The 17,010-nt window shown below is 33.9% G+C and overlaps 1 protein-coding gene across 1 annotated transcript; it reads right to left on the bottom strand.

The window, feature by feature from the left end:
- Positions 1-12,909: 12,909 nt before the first annotated feature.
- Positions 12,910-13,899, bottom strand: LOC141509748 (olfactory receptor 2AJ1-like). Its single transcript, XM_074219520.1, has one exon. The coding sequence runs from the start codon at positions 13,897-13,899 to the stop codon at positions 12,910-12,912; it is 990 nt and encodes a 329-aa protein (XP_074075621.1).
- Between the last annotated feature and the right edge of the window lie 3,111 nt (positions 13,900-17,010).

The following is a 17,010-nucleotide window of genomic DNA, read 5'->3' as shown; positions in this document are numbered from 1 at the left end:
TCCAGGGTAGATACTCTATCCAAAGTGGAGCTTAATCACCCCTATATAACACTTCTAATGCAAATAAAATCTGATCTAAATAATTGGAAAAAGAGCTATTAATCCTGTTAGGTCTAGCTAATATAACAAAAATGACAATTCTTCCCAAATTAAATTACTTATTCAGTGCATACCAATCAAACTACCATAGAACAACTTTTCTGAGCTAGAAAAAAAATAGTAAAAGATTCATCTGGAGCAAGAAAAGGTCATGAATAGCAGGAGAACTGATGACAAAGATGTAAAGGAAGGTGGCCTAGCTTTATCAGATCTAAAATTATAGTATGAAGCCACAGTCATCAAAATTGCCTGGGACTAAGTAGCTAATAGAGTAATGGATCAGTGAATTAGAATAGGTTAAAAAGAAAGTGCATTAGGGGCACAGCTAGGTCATGCAGTGGAGAGAGTACTGACCCTGGGTTCAGGAGGACCTGAGTTCAAATCCAGCCTCAGCCACCTATTGATTGACTAAATGTGTGACCTTGGGCCAGTTGCTCTTAATCCTATTCCTTTAAATAAAAAAGGAAAAAGAACCCTCATTAAATGACTGCAGCAATCTACTTTCTGACAAAACCAAAGACATCAGCAACTGAGAGAAGAACTCACCATTTGACAAAAGTTGTTCAGAAAAATGGAAAATAATATGGCAAAAGTCGGCATAGACCCAACTCTCAAATACTATACCCAAATAAGGCAATGGGTATGAGATTAAGATATAAAGGTTGAATCCATAGTTAAATTAATAGACCAAGAAATTATCTATTAGACATATGTAAAGAAGATTAAATTTATGATCAAAGAAAGAATGATTTTGATCATGTTAAATTAAAAAGATTTTGTCCTAATAAAATCAGTGCTGCCAAAATTAGAAGGAAAGCAGAAAGAGAAACAATCTTCACAACTAGGAATTCTTATAAAGTCTCATTTCTAATATGTATGGAGGATCGCATCAAATTTACAAGGTTATAAGACATTCCTTAATTGATAATTTTCAAAGGATATGAATAGTTTTCAAATGAAAAGATTTAAGGTATCTATAAGCATATGAAAAAATGGTCAAAATCATTTTTGTTCATTTTTTAGATTTTTCAAGGCAATGGGGCTAAATGACTTGTCCAAGGCCACACAGGTAGATAATTATAAAGTGTCTGAATTTGGATTTGAACTCACAGACTCTTGAGTAGGGCCTGTGCTTTATCCATTATGTCATCTAGACGCCACTCCAAATCATTATTGATTAAAGATGTGGAAATTAAAACAACAATATGGGAGTATCTCACACCTATCACATTGGTCAAGATGAGAGAAAAGGAAAATGATCAATGTTACGAGGTTGTGGGAGGATTGGGACATTGATGCATTGCTGGTAGAATTGTGATCAGATCCAACCATTCTGGAGAGCAATATCAAACTATGACCAAAGAGCAATAAATCTGTTCATACACATTGGCCAAGTAAATCCAATTCTAGGTCTGCATCCAGAAGCAATTATAAAAAGTGGGAAAATTCTTACATGTTCCAAAATACTCATAGCAGCACTTTTTGTAGTGGCAAACAATTGGAAATTGTATGGATGCCTGTAAATTGTCAAATGACTAAAAACAGTAATGGTACATAAATACTACAGAATAATATTTTTCTAGAAGATATCATAAATGTTTGGTCTCTAGAGAAGTATGGAATAATTTATAGAATCTGATACTGAGAGAAGGGAGCAGAACCAAGAGAACAATGTACACATTAATGACAACATTGCTAGGTGAACAATCTTGATGGAAGCAGCTCCTCTCAGCAGTTCAAAGAGCATGACAACCATATAAGAATGACTATGAACAATGTTATCCCCATTCAGAGGAAGGAAAGCAGAACAAAACAAAACAAAAAGACCCCTTTGGAATCTGGAACACTTTATAAAAAGTATCTCTTATATATTTCTTTCCTTTAATTCTATTTCCTCACACCAAAAATTAATAGTCTAAACATGTTTATCAAAATAGGGATGGAGGGAGGGAAGAAATTTTGTAACTTAAAAAATCTTCATGTGAATATAGATGAATAAATAATTAAAAGGAAATAAATATTCATTTGATAGTCACTCATTTAAACCATTCTGCCTATAGCTCTTTTCATTTTGTTTTGGTAAATCAATTTGTTATCCAACATATCTTACATCTACCAATTCTCTTCTCATTTGAATTATTCATGGAATATTGGCATAGTCTTTTGACCCAATCAACAGTTCTTTGACCTTGTTATTCTTTTTTCATTAACCATATTTCCTGAAAATTTATTCTCTATTTTTAATGTATTCTCACATATTTACTTTTGCATGGAATGGGCAGAGTATTACAGTATATGGTACTTTATTTTCAGATTGCTGACTTCCAGGCTGAGAAACTAGGTGTCATTCTCATTCTCTCTCAGCCCAAACCCTAAACTTCACAGCACCTTTTGATTCTGTCCCTCTTTTCAAGTCTGCTATTGCCACTACATTGGGGAAGACTGTCATCATTTAATGAGTGGACTATGTAAATTTCCTGATGGTTGGTGTCTCTGCCTTATGACATTTTTCTAAGCTCTGAGCACTCTCTAAGGAGTTGCCTGAGTGATTTTCTTAAAGATTAGGTGTTGTCAATGTCAACAAGAAATTCAACTAATTCCCTATCACTTCCAATGACAAATTGAAATTGCATGTTTAACATCTGAAGCTTTTCATAAACTCCTTCTCTACCCTGATATTTTTTATCTTTTCCATATGGTAAAATCCATGAAAAAAGGGTTCCATAAATCAGTTCTTCTTAACAAAGAAGTGTTTTAAAAAACCTTCTCAAAGAGAACTGAATTTTTATATGCCACTTCTCTACAATGGACTCTGTTCCAGGGATGCTGACCACCATCACTATTCATCAAAGTAGAAACTCCATCTGCCAACTCTGGCATTGTGTGCCATATCTGAAAATTCTCTTTTCTCTGACTCTTCATTTCCTTGTCTGCCTTCAAATGTCAAAAGAAACCCTATCTTCTACAGGAAACATTTTCTATTATTTTATTTTAATGCTTTCCCTGGCTGACTAGTCCCTATCATTTCCATGTTAGCTTCCCCAACTAGTCTGTAAACTCCTTGAGGGTTAGGACTATCCTTTGCCCTACATTGGATTCCAAGCACTTTGGAATATCTGCGATATATGACAGGTACTTGATAAATATTTACTGTAGATTAGTTTATAGTATTGATTATGGTTTTTAAGCTTTTCAAAATTGTTCTTACAATGTCCTAGTCATCTATACATATTTCCCATATTTAGACTCAATACTTTCTAACAGTGAATAAAATTCATTCAACTTTTCTCTGAATCCACCCATTTCATAGAGATAGATAGATAGTAGAGACATATTCATATAAAGATAGATAGATAGATAGATCAATAGATATCGCAGGGTCCCAAAACTCCTAGACTTTTTGAAATCCCAGGTTTTAGATAGCCTAGTGTACATATATAAATAGTGTAAAAATAATGAAGCAGACATAAATTATTATTATCAAAGTATAAATGGTGAAATAGTTTACTTACATAATAACCTACATCCACCCTCCTTATATCCATAATTGGTGACTTCTCATTTTTGGACACAAGATCTCCTTAGACAGTTTTCTTGAAATGGTCAGTAGATATATTTAGCAACATTAACACACACACACACACACACACACACACACACACACACACACAGACAAACATAGAAACAGACAGAAATTCATAGATACATAAAGAAAGAAGGGTGAGTTGGATATGATGAGAAAAGATTTTTCTGGTTTACTTTATAATAATAATATGGTTTGGGAGTTCTGTTTATTGAATAATTAGAGAGTGATATTTTAATTTAAGATAGTGTCCCTGTATGATTGCTTTTTTTAGATGCATTAGGATATATACATCGAAAATTAATGAAAAAAATACACTAAACAAGATGCCTAAGTACGGATATGTAAGCTAATAAAGGTCATCATTTCTTGTTTGATTTCCTACACGCTTCCTATCTTGATACCCCTAAATTCAAATCATTGGCTTTACCACAACAATCTACAGTTTTTTAGCTGGGAGTCATTGAGAGTCAATGAGTAGTGAAATACTCTCAAACTCTCTGTAATGTTGTACTATGAACATTATTATGGTTATTTTGCATTTGATAAAGTCTCTAATAAGGTACCACAATGTAAGACAATGCAACTTAAATATATACTGTTGTTTGATTTCATATTGATAGCAAAAGGTCTAACTTGAATGAAAGCTCCAAATGTATTTATGCCCTTTATGCCCTTCTGCGATTCTTGTAATTTGGGATAGTGTCATGCTGGTTATTTGTGATTTTTGCTTTCTTTTCTAGATGTTCGTTTAGGAATCCATATACACCTACAGACACAAATTCATACGTCTGTACATAATACATAATACTCACATATATACAAGCATGCACTTTAAATTTTTACCTGGATCTAATGTCAAGCTTAAAATTTCATCCTGTGGAAATGGCTATAAATTCCAAAATGTTTAATTCAGAATAGACAATTTTAGTACCCAGAACTGCGAGAGATATTCCTGGGTTCTAAGTACTCTATGAAGATGAGCTTGAGTTCATCCCTTACATTGAGCTGGCCTGCATCTGAGTAGAATGAGTATGTGCTCAAAGGACTTGGTTGATTGACATAACAGCTTTTTCTCCTAATTCATCCTGGTAAGTCCATTTCTGCTTATTGCCATTTGACAATAGTTTAGATCGATTTGGTTGGATCTAAAGAATTCTAAAATAGATAATTGACTTGATCAGTTGATAGAATTAAGCAGTAAATTATTTCTAGTTTTATTATTTCACCAAATTCAAGACCTGTGATTTTCCAGAGTTGATAGAATAAAACAGAGACTTCTTGGTGGGGCATTTAAGGTCACTAACACTGGGTTTCTAATTTCTTAACACAGTCTCATTTCACTCTTCTCAATGCCCTCTACATTATCACAATGATCAAATCTTGAAGTATTTCTTAAAAGGTTGAATTATGCAATATACTGAACTTTGAAAAGGGATATGCAGAAAATGGACAAAGTGAACCTCGCCTGGTGACCATGGATTTCCTTTCCCCCCTCTCTGTGCATGAATTCAGAGACCATTCAATGCTGATTCTCTGTAATTGGAAATTCTTTACATCTGTCAAATTCCAACTATTAGCACCCTACCTAGATATTTCTTCTGCTTTGCTCACATTCTACTCACCTAGCTGCTTGTTTTGTTACCCACATTTAAGAGTCAGTTCCTTATATTTTTATTACATTGATAAATGCAATATCCAATCAAGATGCATACATTATAAATGTAATGTGTTGTACTAAGCACTGGGAACATGAAGAAATACAGCTGAGAGTCTACCCTCACCCACCTGTGAGCATGAGGTCTCACTCAGAAAATGCACATATTGCAAGTATGTGGAATTTCATTATTCGCTAATGGTGCTCATTGAGTCAATTATTGTGGGTATAGCACAGCCTGGCTCCAGTTGGTCAGAACCAAAGAAGAATAACTTTCCACTTCATTTCCCCATTTCCCATTTCCAGAACATCCTATGCCATGAAGATGTTAATCCAAATGCAATCAGCAGTGTTATCTTACTGACTTTACTGGAAAATAGACTCTATCCTCAGTCTCCAATGGTACTTGGTCCAAAATGAAAGATATTCATCAACACTGAGGCTTAATTATTTTTTTCTGCATGAAATAGTATATGACCTCTAACAGGGATAAAGAAACCATTCCCTCCATCATCAATAAAAAGAATTAATTGAAGAGGAAACGAATAATGAAGAAAATCATTCAAGTTGATGGAGATCTGCCAGAAGGAGCATGCATTTATTTTGCTGTCTCCTGGCTGAGAAGCCATGAGAAGGTAATATATAAATGTGCCCTTATTTTGCCATTCATCACTCATCTCTTGATCTATATGTTCTTCTGCACACCTATCTCTGACCCTTTCACAAAACAGAATCTAAAGTTTGTAAACATATAATCCATGTGAAACATTACCTTAAGGGACTCTATAGCATTCTTCCCAACTCTGGTGTACTAGAAATTAGAGATGGTGCTAGAGGGAAACATAAACATTTTAGGGAAAGAATATTCATTTAAAAGAATGAAGAAATGTCGGGGCAGCTAGGTGGCACAGTGGATAAAGCACAAGCCCTGGAGTCAGGAGTACCTGGGTTCAAATCCTGTCTCAGACACTTAATAATTACCTAGATGTGTGGCCTTGGGCAAGCCACTTAACCCCATTTGCCTTGCAAAAAAACCCTAAAAAATAAAAAAAATAAATGAATGAAGAACTGTCAAATGAAATACCTGTGGAATAATTGCTGATTGAGAATAGAGAGTTTTCTGGCTCCAAAAAGAGAAAATATACCAAAACTTCTCCTGGTATGGGTAGAGTTGAACCAGTTGACCCCAAAGGTCTGTCTCAATTCTTACCTGGGGGATTCCAGATTAACTAACATGAAGCATTCAACAACCAAGGAAGACGAATTGGTTGCTTAATTAGATCCCCAATCACTTAGCTTCATTCCAAAAAGTTTTAGACATCACCTTCATTTTCATATTGTTTATGTAATAGGTGCCTTCCATTAAATTATAACATTACAATTAGAAGACTATAATATAAACAGTGTTGGATTTAGCATGAGTATCTGAGTTCTAATTCTCCTGCTATTTACTACTTCCTTGAACTTCAGCAATTAAACTTACTTTGCAGTGACTTAATTTCTTAGTATATGAAAACAAAGGTTAAGTTGGGGTAGGTGAATTCTAAGATCCAACCCGTCTCCAAACCAATGATCCTTGGATTTAGTAGGAAACATCATGGTATATGGGAATGAGAATCTTGAAGACCAAGGTTCAAGTCAGGTTAAAGGAACTCCCTGATTCTGTGAGCCACTTAAGCTCTCTAAGTTCCATTGTTTTCATCTCTAAAATAGGTATAATAATATAACTACTCAACATTTGCTGTGGCGATAAATTCAGATAGGAATGTAACCAGTCACTAAAGAAACATTATTTTTCCAATGATATTAAATATCCGTTATTGAAAGCATTGCAAATTGTAAGGCACTAATGAAATGTCTGTTATTGTTAGTGCTAAAATTAATTTTTACTCTGTGATTCAACTTTTATGAAAATGCTAGAATGGAACCCAGATATTGGCCAAACTATTATGCTAACTGCTAAGATGCCCTCTTCCTTACAAGCATCCGTATAGACGACAGTCCACCCAGAGATCCCCTTGTAATCTAAGAAATTCTTGTTCACATGAGATTAACTCAACTAAGAAAAAACACTTACACAATTAAAAAAAATTTTATAGTCTCAACCAACGTTTTTAGGAACTTGCCTGATCCAAATGGTCTGGGAGACTAGCAAGCTAAGAATGAAGAAAATGCGTGGTGGTGCTGATTCTTTATTGCTTTCAAGCAGAAATATGAAGCCTAAGGATGTGTGTGACATAAAGTGCTACTGTAGCAGTTGCCATTTCTTTGTTCCTCCTAATTAGTGGAAAAAGTCCCATTTGGGATTTATTATGGGCCTTCAGAAAATCCATTTTTCCTGGCTGTCCCCTTCTGATTTTCTGGACCAATTGGACATTTTCTGCAGACCCATGGGTGAATAATTCACTAAATACCTTTGTAGAGAATGAGTAGAAGACAAAGAAAATGGTCAAGGACCTTGTGTTCAGTCCATGTTAGGACTGCCCAATGGAACTGGGATGCAGGGCAACTCAAATGTTCATTCCTTTACACTATAACATTTATATAAATCGTATATATATATATATATATATATATAAATATAAATTCAATTGATTTTCCCAAGCCCTTCTGGATTTTTGTTTCTTGACTGAACAAACTTGTTTTGTTTCTTTTCTATCCAATTTTTGTTTTTCATAGTGAGCATACTGAAATGATATTTCCTTCTCCACTTCACTTCGTAATTGAAGAATTGAGGAATGAAGGTTTACATTATTTACCCTATGTTTCAGAGCCAGTAGCTATCTGAGGTCAGATTTCACTTCATGAAGATGAGTCCTCCAGATTCTGTTAATAGTCATCCACTGTGCTTAGATAGTAAACGCTTTTATTGATTAGTGATCTGCAAGCACAATGTTTGCAATATAATCTGGAACTCATCACCAAACCTAGCAGTAGATAATCTAAAAAGCATGCCCTTTATGGGACAAGTTAGGAAAAGTGACAATTGTGTAACAGATAGTTGGTATGTCCAAAGGATTGCTTAAATACATGCTTTTACTTTCTTTGTAACTAAATTCATTCCCAACAAGGTCAGATTAATAGTTAGAGAGGAAAGTAAGGACCATTGTCATGGAAAAACTCCATTTTCATCATCCCTGTGTTTATAAATGGTTTAAAGGTTCCATCCTTAGATACATTTTAAGTGACAAAATGCAATAAGGATAGAAGTATAAACACTTGAAGACACACTTATTCACCCCTGGGTCTCTTCCGAAGATAACCTGGGTCCTTGGAGAGAATGGACTCAAATTTTGTACTGAATATTTGGATAATGATGTCTTTATGAGGAAGAAGTATATCTCAGAACTTACTGAAATCACAGATTTCAATATACATTCACATTGATTCAAGAAGTCTTTGCTGTGTGACAAACATTATGCTGTGTCATTGACAGGCACATAACAGTGCCTCCCCTGTAGTAATTCAGAATTTATGTGACCCAGTACATCGCCTATAAAAGTAGATTGTGAATTTCTTCCATTGTTTTGTGGAAATGAAAACTTTATAAGAATCTCAATTTATTTTGGAGTAAAACATATTGGAAAATATACATAAGAGGATAGTTAAAGAAAAGGCGTATTTTAAAGAATCAAAATAGCAAGTCTCATTTGGAGACAAGATATTAAAGTTTTAATGAATCAGAAAAAAATTCACCAAATTTTAAAGTTTCCATTGCTATCATCAGTGAAATAATACTACCTAATCAAAATTGTAAATTGGATTGCTGTAGCATCTGGGAAATTGAAATAAAACTTAATTTGGTCTTAGGTTAAATACCATTTAGTATTTTGACTATATTCAGAAAATTGTTGATTTTTTAAATCCTTTTCAGTAAAGTTTTCAGATTTGGCAAAAGAAATAAGAGGAATCATTCCCCTGGTCTTAATGAACATCACTTGTTATAAGGTCACACTTCCTATAAGACTTATATCCTTATTGTTGCTCCTTTAATGAGATTCAATTTCTTCATACTTCAATATGATTTTTTATTAGTAAATCCTGCGTTTTTTGAGGTAATTTTCTGAATGGGCATTTAACAAAATTCAACTCACTTGATTGGCAACTAATTAATCTAATTGGTCAGGTATGGATTAACCATGTGCTGCAACTCTGTGAAGTCTGTAATTGAAGGAAATTGACAACAATATTGGACTGCTTTGATAATTGTGAAATTGTTAACAGAGTTTTTGGTGCAACCTTATTTGATTTTTTTAGGACTACAAAATAAAAAGCAAATTATAAAGACCTGACAAGTTACTGCTTTATAATAGGGATTACTTTGCCTAGGTGCCTTTCCTCTTTAGTTTAGACAACTGAGCCACCTAAAAAAATAAGTGAATGAAATAAGTTAGGAATATACTTTAAAAGGTTGTTACTACTTTTGTGAATAATTTTTTATTTAAAGTTTTTAAAATTGAAATTTAAGGTAGCGCTTTTGTGTGTATGTGTGTCTGTATGTTTCTGTGTATGTGTGTGTGTGTGTGTTGGTGTATGTGCATTAGAACTATAGGGCATGTAGGTGGCCTAGTGGATATAGTACTGGCCCTCAAAACACATTAACAGGACTTTAATTCAAATTATAAATTATGAAATCCTTCTTCTAGCGGTAAACAAATTAGAAGTAATTTAGGATGTGCTCACTTTTGAAGTAGATTGATCCCCAGCATAAGGGAAGTAAGGACAGGGTTGGTTTGAAGATCTCTCAGGGAATAATGAAGCATTGTTTTCAGAATGCAAAATAGGGTGGAGTGAGGCCTTACAGTGGATAGAACAACAGTCCTGGAGTCAGGAGAAGCCAAGTTCAAATCCACCTGTAGACACTTAATGCTTACTTAGCTGCACCTCCTTGTACAAAAAAGTTAGTTGCCCCAGAAATTTTTATTTGTAAGGATAGAAACCCAAAACATTTGGAAATGTAATCGTGTTGTGCACCACAAACAGAATGAAAGAATAAAAAAATGTTAAGTGAAATAAATGCCTTATGTAATCATTATGCTTTATTGATGACAGTAATTCCAGTGTAATTAAAATAATAATTCTATTTATCCCTAAGTAATAATCAGTGACATTTCGTATGTGGGCATCGAAATTAACTTTAATTTACTATTTATATAATGACCAGGTCCCAGTACATTTCTCCTCTCATTTGGAGAAATGTATAAAAGTTATTACCCTGGTCAAGACAAAATCTATATTACTAAACAAAAGGAAGTATAATTAAGGTTATTTTAGTTATGGTTTATAAAGTTCTTAAAATTATTAACTGAAGGACAATGATAATATTTTAATTCTTAAAAGGGATTTTTAAAATCATCTCCTTTGAAATACTCCTCAAGGATATTCTGGATTAATTCTTCAAAGGGTCTTTATCTATAAGCCAACGTTGTCTAAGGATGTATTTATATAATTTTAATTAGAAGATATATAGCTAACTAAGCAGTACTATTCAAAGGAACTATCTATGTCAATTTATTTCTAGTGATACAGTTAAATTTAAAAATATACTTAGTATATGTTTAAAGGTGTTTTAAATTTTGTTATATTAAATGTATATTGTGTTCTAAAACAAAAAAAATCCTTTACCTTTTGGTACTGTCTTTTATTTACAAAAACTTTGCCTTTCTAAGGCTTTTTGGGAGTTTTTGTATGATGCATCAATTTGAATTTGATACGCTTACATTTTTAGGATTTAATTCTAATAACAATAAGAACTGTTTATATGACCTCTGCCTTGATCACATGTTTCTGTATGCATGGGATCATCTCATTAGGACCAATCTTATTCTTCATAGCAATTTACTTTAACATATCAGGTAGATAACATGCCATTTAACCTATAATTCTCAAAATTCTAATATTTTTCAAGGAAAAATTTGCTTTGAAGTCTCTTTTTTTCCCCTAATAACGATTATCTCTCCAATTATACTGAAAATCAGAAAATCTCTGTCTGAGAAAAAAAAAACCTAGATTGGACATGCTGTATTCATGAATTGGTATTTTATTCCCAGGATTCCTTCTTGTAGCTCCTGGCTTTTCTTCTAACTGTTCCTTATCTGAACCTGAGAGCCATATTTTAATCTTTCTTCTGAGGTTTATTTTTTCAAGATTACAAGTGATAAATCTCAGTCTCAGGACTCAATCAGATACCATGCTGTATCTGACCTGAGCCCCTTGGATACTGAGTGAGATGAATCTTGGCTGTACCTGGGACTCCCCCTCAAACTGGACCTGCTAGTTAGGGAGAGTTCCGTCATCGAGGCAATGTTTGTGTGTGGGGTGAATACTGATTCAAAAGGGCAGGTGTAAGATTTTCTTTGTAGCAGTGAGAACCCAGTTGAGGTTATTGAATGTGTAGTAAACCATTCAGTACAGTTACATGATTATCTTCATTTCTGTTCTCTAGAATGTGAGTAGTAGTGATGGTGGTCAGTGACAGAAATGATGCAAGGCAAATGCAAATACTGAAATGATAAGGGGAGAAAGACTCAATAATATTGTGTTTATTTTGTACAAATGCAGTAAGAATAAATATTGAAATGGTAGCACAGTCCATATGGCCAAGGATTTCATGTTCTAATTGATAGACAACTGAACAAGAGGTTGGTTGATAATATGGAAAAAGAAGTAGAAGTTGGGTAGTTGAAGGATAAATTAATATGATAAACATATACATATATATATATGTCTGTATAATATTTATTTGTAATCATGTATATGTAAATATATTTGTTATGAATAGATTTACTGCATTGGATAGATTATGAAATATTAATGATGTACATGAACAAACATATTTGCTGGGTGAAAAAATTTGGAAGCATTCTATTCTGTTTCATTAGGGAGAGTACTCGTGTAGCCATCACTAATTCAAAATGCTAGTTAATTTGTTTCAGTCCTACAAAGGGAAACCAATGATCATCAGCAATGCACCAATAAAAGTGATCTTTCTATATATTCATGATAGAACTTATTTCTTTGGTGAGTCATGAGCATAAATCTGCATGTGTTTATGTGCTTGTGTGTATAGGTGTGTTTGTTGAGCTGCTTGCTATCTTAGAGTAAGACCTGCAAAAGATGGAGAAATTGGATTCCACAGGGTGGGGCAGTGAGGAATTCATTGCTAAAGATAAAGTGTGCTACCAAGAACTGCAGTTGGATGTTATCTAGTATGTTTCCATGAAAATGAAAGATTTGGGCATGAATCAGAAAATTTTCGAATCATCTGAAATGTTATCTAAAGATTTACTTACTGTCCTGTACATAGAAGATGGCTGTCTAATGAAGAAAATGAAAGGCCAATAAATAACATTATACTTGATATAAATTAGACCAGAATTCATGAAATAAATTCTACAAATCACTGCAATGGCAAATATATTTTCCTTGAAGAGGCAAATATTTGAATGCCTTGTGTTGATTTAGGTGTATATTTAAAGATAATGAATAGCAGTACTATCAGTATCAATCTCCCCTTCTCCTAGAAATTCCTGAATGCTTCTTGGAATATTTTGCAAACTTTTATGATTTGTCATTCATGAGCATTCAGTCTAATTTTAAGTAAATTTTCATTCTTGTGAATAAGAGTCTTTCCTAAAACTTTCTTCAGAGCACATAAGACATCTTTATTTCTGAAGCTGTAGATAATAGGATTGAGCACAGGAGTGAGAACGGTATATGTGATGGCTAAAATCTTGTCCTGACCAGGAGTATGATAGGACCTTGGTCTCATGTATGTGAAAATAATTGACCCATAGTAAATGGTAACCACAGCCAGGTGGGAGGAACAAGTGGAGAAGGCTTTTTTCTGGGCCTCCATGGATTTAATATGAAGCACAGTTCGGAGAATCTGACCATAAGAGGCCAGGATGATGGAAATGGGAATTAGTAGGAAGAGTATACCAGTCACATTGAGTCCGCTTTCATAGTGTGATGTGTCAGTACAGGCGAGTTTCAACAAGGCTGGAACTTCACAGAAAAAGTGGTCAATGGCTCTGGTGCCACAGAAAGGGAGAAGTAGTACATAAATGGTATGAATTGTAGAGTTGACTGTTCCCCCAAGCCAGCAGCCAGCAGCCAGAATGACACTAATTCGGTGACTCATGAGGATGGGGTACCGCAATGGGTGGCAGATGGCTACATAGCGATCATAGGACATCACTGTGAGAATAAGGCATTCAGCACCCATGAAGATGACATAGAAGAAGATTTGGAACCCACAACCTGCAAATGTGATGGATTTCCTTCCAGAAATGTAGTTACTGGCCATCTTGGGAATGATATTGGAGATGTGCAAGATATCCATGAAGGAGAGATGGCTGAGAAAGAAGTACATTGGAGTGTGGAGGCGGATGTCAATGCGAATAAGAAGAATCAATACTGTGTTTCCTATAGTTGCCACCATATACATGATGAGAATAAGTGTTAAGAGGAGCAATCCATCCTGGTTTGGATCCAATAATCCTAATAGGATGAAATCACTAGCCAGAGTTTGATTTTTTTCCTTCCCCAGGAGTATCATTTCACTTTTTCACCTAAAGTGCAAAAGACATATTGTAGAATAGGAAGCAAATTGGATCAATACAAAGCCCTAGATAAAATCCATAGCAATAAAATGAAAACTGGCAAAAAAAGTAATTGGGTCATCAAGTTCCGATTCAAGGAAGTCAAATAAATTACCTGAATTAACTGAGTCCTTGTGATATTCCATTCATTGACTGAGAGGATGGAAATATTATAATGGCTTCTGAGTACAGTGGTACCTTCAGGTACCTTTCTTAGTTGATATTTTTAGCTTACTATACAATCAGGAAGCTGATCAGTCTCAAAAAGCCTGACCTTTCCTTCTGCCTGTTTAGCAAAAAAAAAATATTTCCTAATGCCATACAGTGAGCAGAAATTAATGGAAATTTGATGAAAAATATTTGCAAAATATGTATACACTTCATTCAGTAGGAAAAATAAAATTCTCTGATCCAATGAAAGATTGATGGGTTCATATCATAAGCACTATCCTTTCTTGAAAATGCTTTTTATTTTTACTTTGTAAAACAAAACAAACATTTCCATAATATAATATATTGAAAAGAAAGTTGCAAATCAGTTATGTCTAACTTGATTTTCCTTTCAAATATATAGTCTTTTTTTTTTATTATTTTATATCCTCTGATAAACCTGTCCTATAAATGTCTGCTAAGGGAGACAGGCTTTAAATGAATTCTTTAGGATCACACAGCATCACAGCACACACACACACACACACACACACACACACACAAACACACACAGAAACATATATATATATATATATATACATATATATATATATATCAATATTTCTCACATAGGTATATATCAGTGAATGGTGGTGGCTTGCCTTACGGTTGAGGTGAGAAAGGTATAACAGTCAAGATTTGCACTGAATAAGCCTGATAGAGGATGCACAGATACATAAATGGTTTATGCTTATACATATATATTTTCATATACATATTATTTTATACATATATACAAAATGTATGTTTTTCTATCTAAAATAAATGTTTGTACACACACATAGACATGCAAAATTATTTTATACAAACTTCTTTTTTAGTTCTTGGAATCAGGATGATTCTTTGCTCATATATCTATTTTTAATCTATGTATTCATAAAATTCAAAATAATAATCACACAAAGTCAATCTTAAAACAATATTGCTATAACGTCATACGGCATTTCTCTCTTTCTTCTTTTTTGTGCATATCTTCCATGCTTTTTTTAACATCAATGAGCTCATCATTTCTTACAGAAACTTAGTATTCCTACACAAATGTAGAGCATAGATTTTGAAGCCATTCCCTAACTGATGTAGATCACAGCAATTTCCATTTCTTTACCAAGATAGAGGGCAGTTATAAACATCCCATTCACATTTAAAGCTATAAATATTATTGAATTGTCCTCTACCTTCATTTTGCTCACTATTTCCTTTCTCAGTGTCTTTTTACCCTCTCCCTCTCAATTTCTTTTTTGCTCCCAGTCCTCTCACTCCTTTATCCATTCACCCTCTAATAATATGGTGCCCATCCTCCACTCGCCCTCCTAATTCTGATCTCTACAACCCTCCAAAAAGTCCCTCCCCAATTCTATTCCTCTAATCTCCAAATTCCTCAAATCTTTTCTGGGAGCTGAGCTAATTGATGTACAGTTATAATCTCTTCATCCTCACAATAATTCTTAGAGGGAGGATTACTATTACCCTCAATTTAAACATGAGAAAAACTAAAGAAGACAGAGTCTGAATGAACTGTTTAGGTTCACACAGCTAACATATATATATATATATATATATATATATATATATATATATATATATATATATTTATATATATATTTATATATATATATGTATATATGTATATATCTGCGGCTGGATTTGAAGACACATCATCTTGATTCTAGGCCTACCCCTATCTATTACAACCCTTAACCATCTTATTGTAAGGGCCATAATTATGCTTCAAGATTAAAAGGAAATCAAAAAGGACAATGCTGCATCGCCATTTTTGCTCCCAAGATGTCATTAGTCTTTTCTGACATCTTTTCACAAATTCAACATATTGAGTGATATTTGCAGTGGAAATTTCTTCTCATTTGGCTTCTTTCTATTAAGAAATCACACCTGTTTTGCTATTAGCACCTTGGGAAAAAATTTGCTCCCAAATGTCTTTAGTCTTTTCTGGCCCCTCTTCTGAAATTCACCTTATTAAGTGTTATTTGCATTGGATATTTATTTTCATTCTAATTCTTTCTTCTACAAGTCCTTTTGAAAATGAATCTTCCTGGGCCACTAGGTGATGCAGTGGATAGAGGACGTGCCCTGGAGTCAGAAGGACCTGAGTTCAAATTCAGTCTCAGACACTTAATAATTATCTAGCTGTGTGGCCTTGGGCAAGCCACTTAACCCTATTTGCCTTGCAAAAACCTAAAAAGAAAGAAAAGAAAATGAATCTTCCATAAGCCAAAACTGTTAAATAAAATTTTAGCAATGAGACTATAGGAAGCTATTACTAGAATAACACACCATGATCGGGAGGGATTTATGCTAGATAAGAAGGGATGGTTCAATATTAGGTAACCACTCAACAAAATTGAACATATTAATAGCAGAGCCAACTGAAATCATATGATTATCTCAATAGATGCTGAAAAAGCCTTTGATAAAATGACAGCATCCATTCCTATTAAAACGACTAGAAAGGTTAGGAATAATGGGAGTTTTCCTTAAAGTAATAAATAGAATCTATGACATCAAGAAATATTATATGCAATTGCAATAAACTCAGAGCATTTCCAGTAAATTCAGGGATGAAACAAGGATACCCATTACCACCATTACCATTCAATTTACCATTAGAAATGACAGCTGTAGCAATGAGAAGAAACAGAAATTGAAGGAATTAAAATAGACAATGAGGAAGCAAAGTATTGACTCTTTGCAAATGATCCAATGGTATGCTTAGAGAAGCTGAGAAAATCATTTAAAACACTCCTGGAAACACTTAACAAATCCAGCAAAGTAGAAGGATATAAAATAAACCCACATGTATCAACAGCATTTCTGTATATGAAGAAGAAAGTCCAAGAGAA

Source organism: Macrotis lagotis, chromosome 1 (assembly GCF_037893015.1).
Source record: "Macrotis lagotis isolate mMagLag1 chromosome 1, bilby.v1.9.chrom.fasta, whole genome shotgun sequence".
NCBI classification, from domain to species: domain Eukaryota; kingdom Metazoa; phylum Chordata; class Mammalia; order Peramelemorphia; family Peramelidae; genus Macrotis; species Macrotis lagotis.
Note: the sequence above shows the minus strand (reverse complement) of the source record. Positions and strands in the feature narration are given on the sequence as shown.

What these genes read in the sequence shown, in the direction of transcription:
- LOC141509748 (XM_074219520.1), bottom strand. Translation starts at nt 13,899, where the DNA reads ATGATACTCCTGGGGAAGGAAAAAAATCAAACTCTGGCTAGTGATTTC.